Genomic DNA, 13,356 nt, shown 5'->3' on the forward strand with positions numbered 1-13,356 from the left:
TAATTGGCTACTCTACAATGTCCCTAGGTGTGAGGGTGTGTGAATGTCTGTCTTTGTGTGTCGGCCCTGCGATTGATTGGTGAGCAGTCCAGGGTGAATCCCAGGATAGGCCGCAGCCCCCGTTTGACCCTGACGGATAAAGCCAGTACAAGAAATGGATGGATGGATGGATGGATGGACAGATGGATGGAGGATTCATAGTAATCAGTAATTCAAACTGAAGGGGGAGTTTAACTTGGATACCTGGATGGTCGACAAGAGCATTTGGAGGATCTGACGTTCCTTTAAGCAGGATTACAGTGTTTGTCAGTGCTTCATAAAACTGTTAGAAAATTAGGGAAAGATCTGTCAGTGCATAATGAATTGGCTTGCTGCAACATGCTATTGATGTTTCTTCCTTTTGTACGCTTTGTGTTGATATGTTTGTCTGCACATGATGAAAATATGCCAACTTCAATGAGTACACGTTAGCGAGTGCGTGTGCGTGAATGTGTGTTTATATGCAACTGTGAGATCTGAGAGACCCCAGGAGGGAGTTTAAGCTATTGCTGTCGTTTGATCCGAACTGCATAGCTTCATTGCCTGTGTGTGTGCGCACTTAAGTGTGTGTATGTATGCATATTTAAATACCATTCTAAGCTCAAACTCTCCTCCAGCAGCTGCACACACACACACACACAGAGTCAGAAATTAAATCTCAGATCAAAGGAAAAGACCCCAGTTCAAGTGAGGCTCGTTGTATGTGTGTGTGTGTGTGCGTGTGTGTGTGTGTGTGTGAGTGTGCATGTGTGCGTGTGTGCGTGTGTGATGAGTAATTACTGTAATTATCAAATGACTAATCAGTATTAGAGTCATACTGTGATTTCTTTTTTTGTCTCCAACTTCTTTTTCTCCACAGTCTCACATAATCCTCATTGCTCTGCTCCACTTCTCTCTTGCACTCATTCCACTGTCTCCCTCCTCTGCTTTTTGATCTCCTCTCCTCTTTGAAATCATCTAAATAAAATCCCTAATTTTCTCCCATGTTTTCGTCACTCATTTCTCTCGTGCTTCATCATTTTCAAACTCTCTGTTCCCGCACTCGCCTTTAACTCTCCTCACTTTTTTCCTTTTTGTTTTTGAAGTTCTTTCCTTTTGCGAGCTTTCCTCTCACGCTCGTTTCTCTCTTGCGTTCAGCAGCTCAGCAGCCGTACATGATGTGCTTCCGGGTCAAGTTTTATCCCAGCGAGCCGATGAAAATCAAGGAGGAGCTCACCAGGTAAAATCTACCACAGACGATGGATGACTGATGAGTGATGGAGTAGGAAGGGGTAGAAAGAGAAACTGTAAAAAAAGAATAATGCATGTCTCTCTTTTTTCCTTATCCAAGAGGAGCTTTATCACATTTTTATAAGCTACCATCCTGAATAAACTTTAATAGCTTCATAGTAGTTAAAAAGCTATTGAAATGTCGGCCAGTGTCGACCACAGTGAAGACTTGTACTGTCTGTTGAAACACAGTGCTGTTGTGTTGTTTTTAAAGATAACATCCCTGACACATAATATCTGTTTTTCTGTTTCCAAATGTAATTAGACGATTGTAAAAAATTTTATGAAATTTCTGGGGTCTGTTTGCTGTAAAATTTCCACACTATTGTTGTTCCCATGTTAATGCACCCAACGCTCTTAAAGGGGTCAGCCAGGAGGTCTATTGCATCAACAGCATGACCACCACTCTTGAGATGCAAGGCCCAGACCTTGTTTAGGCTTTATGCTCACCATCAAATTTTAACAATACAGTTTCTTTATCTGGTAAACTGGTGCACAGGTAAGAAAAGAACGCTCGGGACACTTAAATATCTTACACTGAAGCATTTAACAAAGCTTGATTAAGGGGAGCAGGCATATCAATACCAGTGAGGACAAGTGTCATGCCAAACCAAGTCTGAAAAACCCTTCCGGGTCTCCTAGAGTATTTAGCCCAATAAAGTTTTCCACATGTCCCATACAAGGTTATTTTAAGTATATGAGAATGTTATGCGTTTGCAGCTGAGGTGGACATGACTTTCGTTAAATGTTTTAGTGATTTCATGAGAATATATTTTATGAAAAGTTGTCTTTCAGTTTTTCATCCATTCATCAGTTTCATCCCCCAGTGTGTGATGACCGTTGCAGCTTAACATGGCTGCTGGGTATCACCTTTACACCTATCACAAGGCTATTTTGTTATATATTTCACTGTAGATATTAAAAACATATGTTATATATAAAAATCTTGGTTTGGTAGATGTAATGAAAAATACATAATACACAAACACACGCACAGACACACACACTTTTCTCAGACTTGGTGTTAATTAGAGATGCACAGGCAGCAGGGACTCCGTCCCATCTGAGCTGTAATGTCTCATCCTCTGCCTCTGTCTAACGCATTTCTCCCGTCCCTTCCTCCATCTCTGCTTTTCCATCTTGTTTCCTCTCTTTCTTCCATCCTTTACTCTCTTCACTGAGTCTCTCCCTAATTTCATCCCTAAGGTGTCTCCTCCCTCCCTTCTGTTGTGCTCTCTTTCTCTGTCCCCCTTCTTCCTCCCCATAATCACAGCTCGTTCTACTCCCTCAGGTGTCTCTCCACTCATATTGGCATATCTCCCTGTCCTCTTTTATTACTTTTATTACTTGAAGGTGTTTTGTGCATCGTCAGTGTCATAAAAACTTTAATCTCTGTTTCTCAGCCCCTTCCTTCTTTGAGTTCCCTTTTTTTTTCTGTCTCCACGTTTTTCATTTATCTCTTTTTACCTCCCTCTCTGTGCATTTCAACAGTAACAGTAAGAGAAGCATTTTTATGCAGTCCTTGTGTCCATTTCAGCTTGTCTTAAAGAAAAAACAAGCTCATTTGTGAGTCCCCAGGGAACACCATTACATCACATCGTCACTGATGAGTTTGTGACAGACGTAAAAGTCAAGCTGAGCACGAGAAGTTCAGAAGGGACTGCAGTCAGTGATGAAATCCAGTGGAGATCCCAATATGAAGTCTTTTCTTTTCTTTTCTTTTTTTTTTTTTTTACCAAAATCCAAAAACTGTTAACTGCTAAAAAAAAAAAACTGCTAATCTTGTGTGCTGCATGTGCCCCAGATAGCAGGATGTTATTTGAAGTCCAACTTTTTACAGCTTTAACTTTAGGGGGTTTTTTTTGCCCTGAAGTATCGCTTTAAAAAAACAATAATTACATCCATCAAATCTACTGCCACTGCCAACACAGACAGTAGTGTACTTTGTATACACTGATGTATATCACATCTTTCATGCAGGAGAGTGTAGGCTTGCACTGAATGTAATCCAAGATTTTACAGAATTGTCCGACATTGTCATTCTTGTCCGACAATAATGCTGCGAAACAACTTCTAAAGTGTATGTAGTTCCTTTTTTGGTGGAATCAGGAGTGTAAAAACATGTTTGTCAAAGTAAGGAGCGGGAGCAAAAACCGGAGAAAATTTAAGAAGCTGACAACTTGGGGAGATGGAATAAAATTTGACTGAGATTCAGCATTTAATGGTCATTACAACATCTGATTCTGTATATACTGTTCTATATCAGTAACGTGCAGTGAAATTTTTGCCTGGGTAAAATATATTAAATTCCTAACATTATGGACTGTAGGTTATGAGTATAAAGAAATGATTGAAGATCGACAGCCATCACGTAATCTCATTATTGCCAGTGGTGAGACACTGCCTGCCTTCTCTGCCTACCCAGACCGCACATCACTGGTATTAATTGATTAAACCAAACAAGTATGTTTATCTAACACAGGAGTTACAGATGAAGGACAGACTGGACTTCCTGTTACATATAACAAGATGGATGTAAAAGATAACTGTCACTGTAAGAGTTCAGGGAAGAAAACAGAAAATGAGAAGACAGCAAGACAACACATTTCTGCATTCGACAAAGAAGACTTAAATGACTTAAATATGACTCAGAAGGTCATGTAAATATGGATACCTGTGTTTTTTATAGGCCCGTTTGCAGAACATTCATACTGCTGCACTCTGACTTCATGGCTAAAACTAATTAGCAGTTACAGTAGCAGGTTTCTCACTCCATTCAGTCTTTCGTGCTTCCTTCACTTGAGTTGGAAAATAAGTTTAATGAGTCTGTTCACAGCACAAGACAGATCAGCATGTCAGCAGTATGCCTAAACTGGCCTTGAATGAAGTCGTTTCCATAGTAACTACAGCACCAGTCCCTGCTGTATGGTAGTTGTTTCCATAGGAATACTTTCTCTAATTGCCATAGTAACGCAGTTGGTTCATTAAAAAAATCAAAGACTGTGGACATACTTAATGTAAAGATAAACATGATATTATAATGATGTGTCAACACCTGCTGATTCTCATAATGTGTGAGTTTACTGTATGTAACATCACATTAGACTTTATTCTATGAGCACCTTGATAATAAGGTCTGTAATGAATACTGTGATAATGCAGACTTTAATGAGCACCCTTGATATTAAGGCAAGATAGTACAAATGTATCTATATATGATCATAATGTCACACAGTACCAAAGATGGAGGCCTTATTTATGATTTTATTTTATTTCTGTAATCTTAATTGTGCCAAAAATTTGAAATAAAAAAAGTTGTGAAAAAGAGGCAACTTCTCCAAAATGAATACTAAATGCGCACTTTGATGCAGTAACTATAACCACTGATGTGCGTCAGCCATGACATCTCCCTCATTATTTCCACAGTACTGCTGCCATACTGCCTCACTATCAACCACATAAACTTTCAATATGAATAACAAATGTATAGCACATTTAGTGGCATCGTAACTGTGTGTGTGTTGTGTCTGTGTGACCAGGTATCTCCTGTACCTCCAACTGAAGAGAGATATCTACCATGGTCGTCTGCTCTGTCCTTTTGCTGAAGCTGCATATCTGGGAGCTTGCATCGTACAGGGTGAGTAGCATGTTACAACTAAATCCCTGCTGACAGTTAGATTGTAATTTTACTCTGTGTCATCAGTAATTTTATACAGCCAAAACAGTTCTTTTCTCTGTAGGAAATAGCTCAGCTAGTGAAAGCCATAAGTAATTTCATCCAATCAAAGTAATTTGCAAACTGCGTCATATGGAACACCCTGTTTGTTAGAGCCATTTTTATGTTTCAATCCATATTCATGTCATCTATTTATGTAAAAGGAATTAAGTAAATTTAAGCATAGTGATGTCAGGTCATTTTTAATTTATCACCTGTGGAAAGAGGGAGGGCAAGTTTTTTTCTTTGTGTAGAGCCTTTTGTGAAGCGGGCATCGAGACCGTCTTTTGACCTCACGTTAGCAAGAATTTTGGTTGTGGACGAAATGAAATAAAATTGATCAAGGAACTGAACATTTGGAATATATTTTGTAAGTCATTTTGGAACGTGGGAGTCAGAGAAGCGGAGTCCCGATATCATGGCACTAATTTAAAATAATAAGAATGCCATGACACTGTTTTCTTACAAGGATGTCAACCATAGTCAACCATAGATGCTGTATTATGTGTAGCTCTTGCTGTGAGTGCATTATGAGCTTTAATTTCCCCGGTAAACACACCAGACGCTTTGACTGTCTCAGATCCTCCTGCTCAGCCTGCTGCTGCTCCTCTAGAGGGGTCACTCCTACTCCGGAGACTCTTTTTCGCTGCCAGAGTGTCTAGGCAAGACGGGCTGGGAGTCCACAGTGGCAAACCCTGCCAAAACCAAGTAACATTAGTCCAAGGTCGGATGGGCAGCCCAGACCAGTTCACTTTCCCAAGAAAAGCAGTGGGAGCCATAATAAAACCAACTAATTCTACGTCAGCAGGAAGTCACTGTAGCATCATAAGCTGTAACTGTAACAGCAAAAAAAATAACAGTTAAACTGCTTATCGTTTGTAAATGTAGGTAATATTAGCTTCTGTTTGTGTTTACCAGTATGTACTTCACTGAGTACTCAGGTGTCTGTATGGGTACCTGAGCTTCGTACTGTGGCACACTCAGTCTGAATAGCCAAGTGGGTTAAGAAGCAGGCAGCACTTTTCGCTGCTTGTAAAAGGAGTAAGAATGAAATTTTCCCTCAGTTAATTAGCAGTGAAGGTTTCATGTTGAAAAACAGTGCGCAGCCTCTTGTTTTAATATGGACTGAGAGTGGATTTAGCTGAGCTGTATCATGTAAATGAGCCCTTATGGCCAATGCACAAATGGGTAAACTGTGCAAACACTCTCTGATTGGCTCATATCCCCAGGGAGCAGAGTGTGATTGGCTGCGTTATCTTGACTCAGAGTGTTCAGCGTGTCATTGGCTCCTCTGATTAAGCAGGGCAGGTCCCCGTCCCACTTTGTCCGAGTGTTGATTACAGAGCCCGAGGATAGGTTAAGGATTACTGTTTAATTAATCTCCCAGCGAGTATTTGATTTAATGTTTATTATGGCTCTTAATTAATAAGGGATTTAGGTATATAATATGGAACATTTCTGTACATTTAAAGGCTATTCAAGGGTTTTCATTTGGTCACCTGTCACTACCCCTCAGTAGAGAGTCAGAGAGTGAGGAAGGAAATAAAACACTAATACACTGCCTCCTCTGTGAACATTTGACTCACATTTATTAGAAGGATAAACTTTGTCAGTTGTTGAACTCCCACAACCCCATGCTACTTTACTATGTCATCAAAAAATGCGTCATCTGAGAGACCCCCTAGTGGTAGAAATACATACATGTGCTTTTAACAGAGAAATTCTGAATCTTTTATATATCAGAGTTATATTCCACAGAAGACAAAAAACCATCCAGCTGTTTCATTAATTTTCAATCTTTATGCTAAGCTAATCTAACCGACTGCTGGCTCCAGCTTCATATTTACCACACAGACATCAAAGTAGAATCAATTTTCACATAACTCTCAAAACAAAGCAAATAAGTGTTTTCATCAAAATGTTATAGCAAATAGACCGCATTCACACATTGAATTGTGTGAATGCGTTGAATACATTTTTTTAAAGCAGGCATAGACACATTTTTCTAAGCTTTCTGAGCTTTCTGTTTTGTAGACCTTATTCACACTGATATCACCCTCTGTCTTCAGCCGAGCTCGGGGACTACGACCCAGAGGAGCACCCATCAGACTACATCAGAGACTTCAAGCTGTTCCCTAAACAATCCCTCAAACTGGAACGCAAGATTATAGAAATACACAAGAACGAGCTGCGGTAAACAACATGTGTGTCTGGTGGGGCTGTCTGTTGTGTGAAGCTGATGTCTTTGTTATCAGTTGACTGTTTGATTTCGGTGACAGCCGTGGTTGCTCGCTCCTGTGGTCTGTATTCTCTGAGCATGCTGGGGAGACAATTTTTTACTCTGCAGACAATTAAGTGTTTTCTGTCATTCTGGCTTGGGACCTGGATGGATGATATTTGCGGTTCACTGCGCTGCAGAAGGTATTTCAGTGTAGATTCAGCTGAAATTAATTTCCAGAGGAATAAGCATGAATTATTTATGTTTTTAAGCTTGTGTTGGACACCTTGCTTGTTACTGTAGGATTCTCAGAATTTAAATTTCAATTGAAATTAACCTTAGAGGACCGAGGAGTAAAACATGAGTTAAACTCAGACCTGATAAATTAGAAGTTCGCTCCTTCTTCAAGGAGATAAATTGGGTGTGGAATAAAATGTAATACAAGGAAGAGGCTGAATTAAAATAGGAGGACATTAATGCACCTAGAGGTTTCTGCATGAATAAGAAGATGATGAAGGTAAAAATAATTAAAATATATCGACCGCGCCCATTACTCTTCACAAATCTTGCTCTGCGTACTCTGCACGGGCAGAATACTCGTTTTCTAAATCCTAAGATCACATGGTATACAGTGAAGTAAGATAAACCTTCTCCTCTGGGTTGTTTGTATTTATTCATATCGTTGCTGCAGCTCATGAATTATGTTGTTATGTTTGTGACCGTCACGCTTACAGGGATTATGAAACATCAAAGACAAATCCTTTATTTCCCACAGCACTGAGGCACATGATGCTAAATGCCCTCCGTATGCCCCGATGGGTCCAATGAACAGGATTAGCAGCATGTAGATTACTACTGAGCTGTAGAAGAAGACTTCAGGTGGTTTACAAATATGGTGGGCCGCCTGTGTCTGTGACTTGTATTTTCACAGTCAAGTCCTTCTTTAAAGAGTATAGCATTTGCCCTTTATGTGCATGTAGACAGATGAATATGTCTGTACAATTTTAACACTGTTTTATTTGCCGGCAGTATGATTAGCAGGACATCACTTAATATCTTGGCTTTGCGGTACTTAGACTAATGAGCAATAAAACTTCAGCGTTCTGAACAGATGACCTCTGTTAGTGTATCTGTGTCTGCAAAATGTTAATAGGTGATCAAAAACTGAGTCTAACAAAAATGTGTCCTGCTCTATGTAACACCCTTGATGGACATGCATTAATGGTCATTAATGATTATTCGAGGACAGTTGTTGATGTGTCTTTTTCATGAACATACACAAGACACATAAGATGCATAATTCACAGTTCATGGTCAGTCTATGCTGCTATTTTGTGTACACAATAATAAAAAACATAGATCCATACTGTAGATTATAACCTTCATTTTTGATTCGTGAAAGAACAATAAAAAAAGACTGATGAAATAAAAATATTGTTTCCATAACTAAACTCATAGGGACTCTCTCAGAATCAGTATGTTGATTTTTATACAAACTTCTCCTCTCTTCTCTTATAGTGGTCAGTGTGCTGCATTAGCAGAGCTCAACATGCTCCAAAGGGCTCACAGCCTTGAAACCTATGGAGTTGACCCTCACCCGTGCAAGGTAACATTCGTGGAGAAGTGGAAGTGAGACCTGGTGCTGCTGATATTGTCGAGGTTCCACTGATCAAAGTGATGCAAAACATAATTTTGGCATCATCATTAATTAAAAGCTTATTTCAGCTGCCACCGCTCATTCGCTAAAGTTATTCATGCTCTTCTGTAAAAGTACATATTTTAGCCTTAGAAGAAAGTGCCAGTATACTTACCTGCCCATCATTGGCATAATAAATGGATCAACATACACTTGGTTAAACCTTGGTTAACAGAAAACAGCCTTCCAAGGTCAACAAGAAAGGAGTAGTAATTTAGACCGGGATGAGATTAGTGAGAGGAGGTCAAAGAATCAGAGATCCATGAGATCCAAGTGAACTGTAAGTTTACATTAGCATCTGACATCTTTATTTTGGTAAAAGAAAAAGAAGGATTCAGCTCTCTTATTGACTGGTCAGAGAAAGAGCCTTCAGCAAGTTGGTGTCACTGACTCTATCTTTTTACTGACGTTGGGTCCAGACATTCAAATCGGCCCATTTACCCTAAGTCGTAAATTCTGGCGGTGTGACATGAAACAGTGGATTCTCATCTGAAGAGGCACACAGTCCTGTGAGTGCAGCTGGGGACTAGTGATTAGCCAATCATCGCCACGGGATGTAGATGGAAACAGAGTGTAATGAATTGACAATTTGGCCTGCTATCAGGAGAACTTTTTACTGTTAAAACTGTGAAGATCTACTGTTAGTTCTGTGGTTCATTTGATGTAAATACTGCTTGTACTTCATTCCTGTTTCTCTTGTACTATTTTGATAGATGCAAGAGATGAAATCTGATAAAGAAAAGCAATATTTTACAAGACAGTATCTGCTCATTCTCGCCATCTTCACGTTCATCCTCGAAATAGGGACACCCTCCTGTGGACGGGCGTATCACAGCATGCTACACAGATTAACCAGATATTCAAGTTCTGTCTATTGAAGAGGATCCCCTTGATGTGCTCCACTCCTATCAGTGGGGCTGCTTTTAATTTGGTTTGCCGGAAATGGCTGTTGTTGCAGCACTATGCACACGCAGCTCTGTGAAGATCGAGAATTATTCGAGAAGTATTAAAGAATGAAAATGTGAAGAGCACAGAGAGGGATATGCAGAGAGGTACGCCAGCCGAGGAAAGGACGTCGAGAAGCGATAGCTGTGAGTCAGTGACAGGAACATATTGTGTTCTGCTCTGAACTGAGTTGATATTGAGTCGACCTGCTCAGCACTGTCAGCACCTTGTTGATTCTGTGTAGGTGCCATCACCATGGAGATTATTGATGGCCCACTCGCCTCCCTGCAGTTAATCCACCTGTATCCCATAATGCCTGGTCCTGCCTCACGCTCTGAGTGTGTGTATGTTTTGTGCGTTCGCAGGATTTCACAGGTTCCACAGCCTTTCTCGGGTTCACAGCCACAGGGTTTGTGGTCTTCCAGGGAAACAAGAGGATCCACCTCCTCAAATGGTACAAATTTCTCCCTAATTCTTGAGTAATAAACTTGGAAACATGGAAGTTAAATTTGTAGCCGTTATCAAATCTGATTGTAACATTTAGCCGAAGAAGTTTCAAATAATGTGCTTTTACTAAAGTTGTCATGGCAAAACTTTGTTCCATTTTGTGCTGAAGAAATCAGTTACTGTTCAAGATGATACCTTCAGCTTTTACAGCATACTTTATATTAGAAGCTAAACTCCTTTGGGCTGAGATTATCTTGCCTCAATAATTTGATGAATCTCCTGCCGGATTTTGGTGAGAACATTTTTAGCAGCTTCACATGATTTTTTTTTAGTGGTTGCATTTGTTGTTTGGTACACAGCAAAGTTCAGTGGTATATTGGTTCAATGGTTAATTTTAATCTGAAGTTTAACTAGCAACTATTCTTGTTAAATGGATATAGTGGAGCAAAAAGAAGAGTGTTTACCTCTTGAGTAAATGTACTTAGTAACACTCTACCACTGTTAATAGCTGCAAAACAGCTGTTAAGTCAAATTTGTTTTTATTTAGTCTATCTTTAAAGCTGGTCATGTAGATATATTTTAACTTGTAACATCGTGGCTCTTCACAGGAATGATGTTAGCAAGCTGAAGTTTGAGGGAAAAACCTTTTACGTCATCGGGATCCAGAAAGAGGTGAGTGCTGTGTGCTCCTGGGTGCACTTTCTCCTGCAAAGGGTAAAGATGAACATTTTTTTTTTTTAGTGCAGCGTAGCTTTCTCCATGATGATGATGAATTGTGTAGTCTTGTACTAATGTCGTCACCATCATCATGCTGACCCGTAAGATCTTAAACTCTAATATTTGTGGCGTTCTGGAAAAGAACAACCACAACTTTGATGTAGATGTGCAGTTACTGTCTGTGCTCATTTGGATTCAGTGTTGTGTTAGTTTGACCTCCAAGTGTACATCCTTTATTCTCCTTCCTCCTTCCTCCTTCCTTCCCCTCCTTTTCCCCTTTCTTCATCCATGCCATGTTTATATCAGATAAATGTGCTATGAAACTGTACTGTTTCCGTGTGTAATTCTGTCCACCATCACACATACACACACACACACACTATATATGTGTGTTGCTGTTTCAGATCTCCTTAACAGGCAGGATTCACTGTAACAGGATGGTGGGTGTGTTATGACTAACCTCCTCACTCGTGTGTCGACTGTGGCCCAAATCTGAGACACCCGTCTTTGTGAAATCTAAACTTTTATGACATCTGTGCCTGAAATGGACACAGACTGTGGATAGTGACTCAAAACGCTGTATGGGATTACACCCTGAGCTGCTGTCTTGCATTTGGGACACATGTTTCATCTGTACGCTCGATGTTAGTCATCCCGTTCAGAGCTGTGGTGATTTTTGCTGCATTTTGGCTGGTGTATACGCAAACCACCTTCATTTTAAACAACGACAGCAGCTGATTGTGTCGCATTTCGCTGTCTGACACATTAATTAACGCTCATTCACTCACATGTGCCTTCAAAGTCACTGTCATCATTTCTGTGGGTTTTACCAAGTTGCTCTTTAATCTACCAATCAGCCAATCAATCAATCATAACTGTTCTCAGTTCAGTTCAGAGGCTCGAACTGGCTTTCTCATTTCTGCTTAACTTGTCAGTCTGTCCACCTGTTTGTCTGTTTGGCAACTCATGAATGGCTGAAGATGCAGTTTTATCTTTGTGTTTCTGTCTCTCCTCTCTGTGTGTAAACATAGTCATCAATGGTGAGTATATACAAGTAATAATGGCAGCACAAAACGTTCATGTACTTAAATCTCAAGTTGATGCCTCTCCCACACAGTCCTGCCCTCACCTGACTTTATGACTGGAGCAAAAGCTTTGTTCATCTTTTTTGTTATTTGTTTGTTCAGCGTTGTGTCATTTTGTTTTATGATAACTGTCATAAATTTGTCCGTTTCATCTAATTAATCATTTATTAAATTTCGGTCATTCTTAGCTGAGCAAGCATTTATTTTGAGTCTTTGTCGATGAAAATATTCAGTTTTCTGTTTGGAATTTCAGTTACAGTCCCATTCATGTGGAACTTCTGCCCACACCCTCACTATCAAATCAAGCTCCATTTGACTAAATTATAGATTGCTATGCATAATCTATAACTGTGTCCCTGTCATGTACTTAATTTCAGAAAACTGCTGATAATTTTGACTGTGTCCTTATATGTGTGTGTGTCTGTGTGAGTGTGTGTTGTTCACTGTATCTCATCAGGATTTGAATCATGTACGTGCAGTCTAATGTTCCTCTATGTGGCAGGTCACTGCATGACTTCACTCTTTGCCCTCACGTCTGTTATTTAGCCTGGAGCACATTGACTTAACCGTCCCACTTTGAGCAACGTTCATGGCTTTATTGCTATAATGTTTGCTTGAAATGACTTTTAGACAGCACTTTATCAATTGAACTCTATCTTTCTAACCTTACAAATCAGAGTAGCCAATCTCACTGACTGAGATATTGGAAAGTTATTTCTGTAATTGTTGTTGATGCCCCATGTAATAAGGTAGCACATGTATGTGTATCTTTTCCAAATTATTATCAGCATACTTGATAAGCTTTTGCATGTGAGCCAAAGTGGGACCAAAGACAGTTTCTTAATAATATTTTAACACTGAAGTATTGGTACTTTCATGCACACACACACACACACACACATACACACATGGCCACCATAGAACATGTGTGTAAGACCTGATACAACTGCTGTGTGACACTGAGGGGGTTGAGCAATACAGCTGGATCAGTGCACAACTGATGTTTCCCAGACCAGTTCGACATTCAAGGCTCCAGTCTTTTCCTCAGAAAAAAAAAGATTTATAGGTGTGGTGTTGCATGGTCATTACTGTTTTACAGTAACTCGCTTCCATCTTATTGATCTCAGTGTTTCCTCTTTCTCTCTGTCACCCTCTGGCATTGATCTGGTATCTCACATTGCACACAGCTCTGAAAGCTAGACATTTACAGGAATATATCCCTCCT

The 13,356-nt window shown here is 39.9% G+C and overlaps 1 protein-coding gene across 1 annotated transcript in view; it reads left to right on the forward strand.

Annotated features, from left to right (window-relative positions):
• frmd3 (FERM domain containing 3) overlaps nucleotides 1–13,356 on the forward strand; it is a 50,560-nt gene that overhangs the window by 19,634 nt on the left and 17,570 nt on the right. Inside the window, exons 4-9 of the mRNA XM_046387618.1 lie at nucleotides 1,180–1,258; nucleotides 4,848–4,945; nucleotides 7,093–7,216; nucleotides 8,760–8,847; nucleotides 10,248–10,336; nucleotides 10,938–11,001. Of these exons, the coding sequence (XP_046243574.1) occupies nucleotides 1,180–1,258; nucleotides 4,848–4,945; nucleotides 7,093–7,216; nucleotides 8,760–8,847; nucleotides 10,248–10,336; nucleotides 10,938–11,001 (542 nt within the window). The remainder of the gene's footprint in view (nucleotides 1–1,179; nucleotides 1,259–4,847; nucleotides 4,946–7,092; nucleotides 7,217–8,759; nucleotides 8,848–10,247; nucleotides 10,337–10,937; nucleotides 11,002–13,356) is intronic.

The sequence above is a fragment of the Scatophagus argus genome, chromosome 4, assembly GCF_020382885.2.
Source record: "Scatophagus argus isolate fScaArg1 chromosome 4, fScaArg1.pri, whole genome shotgun sequence".
NCBI lineage: Eukaryota > Metazoa > Chordata > Actinopteri > Scatophagidae > Scatophagus > Scatophagus argus.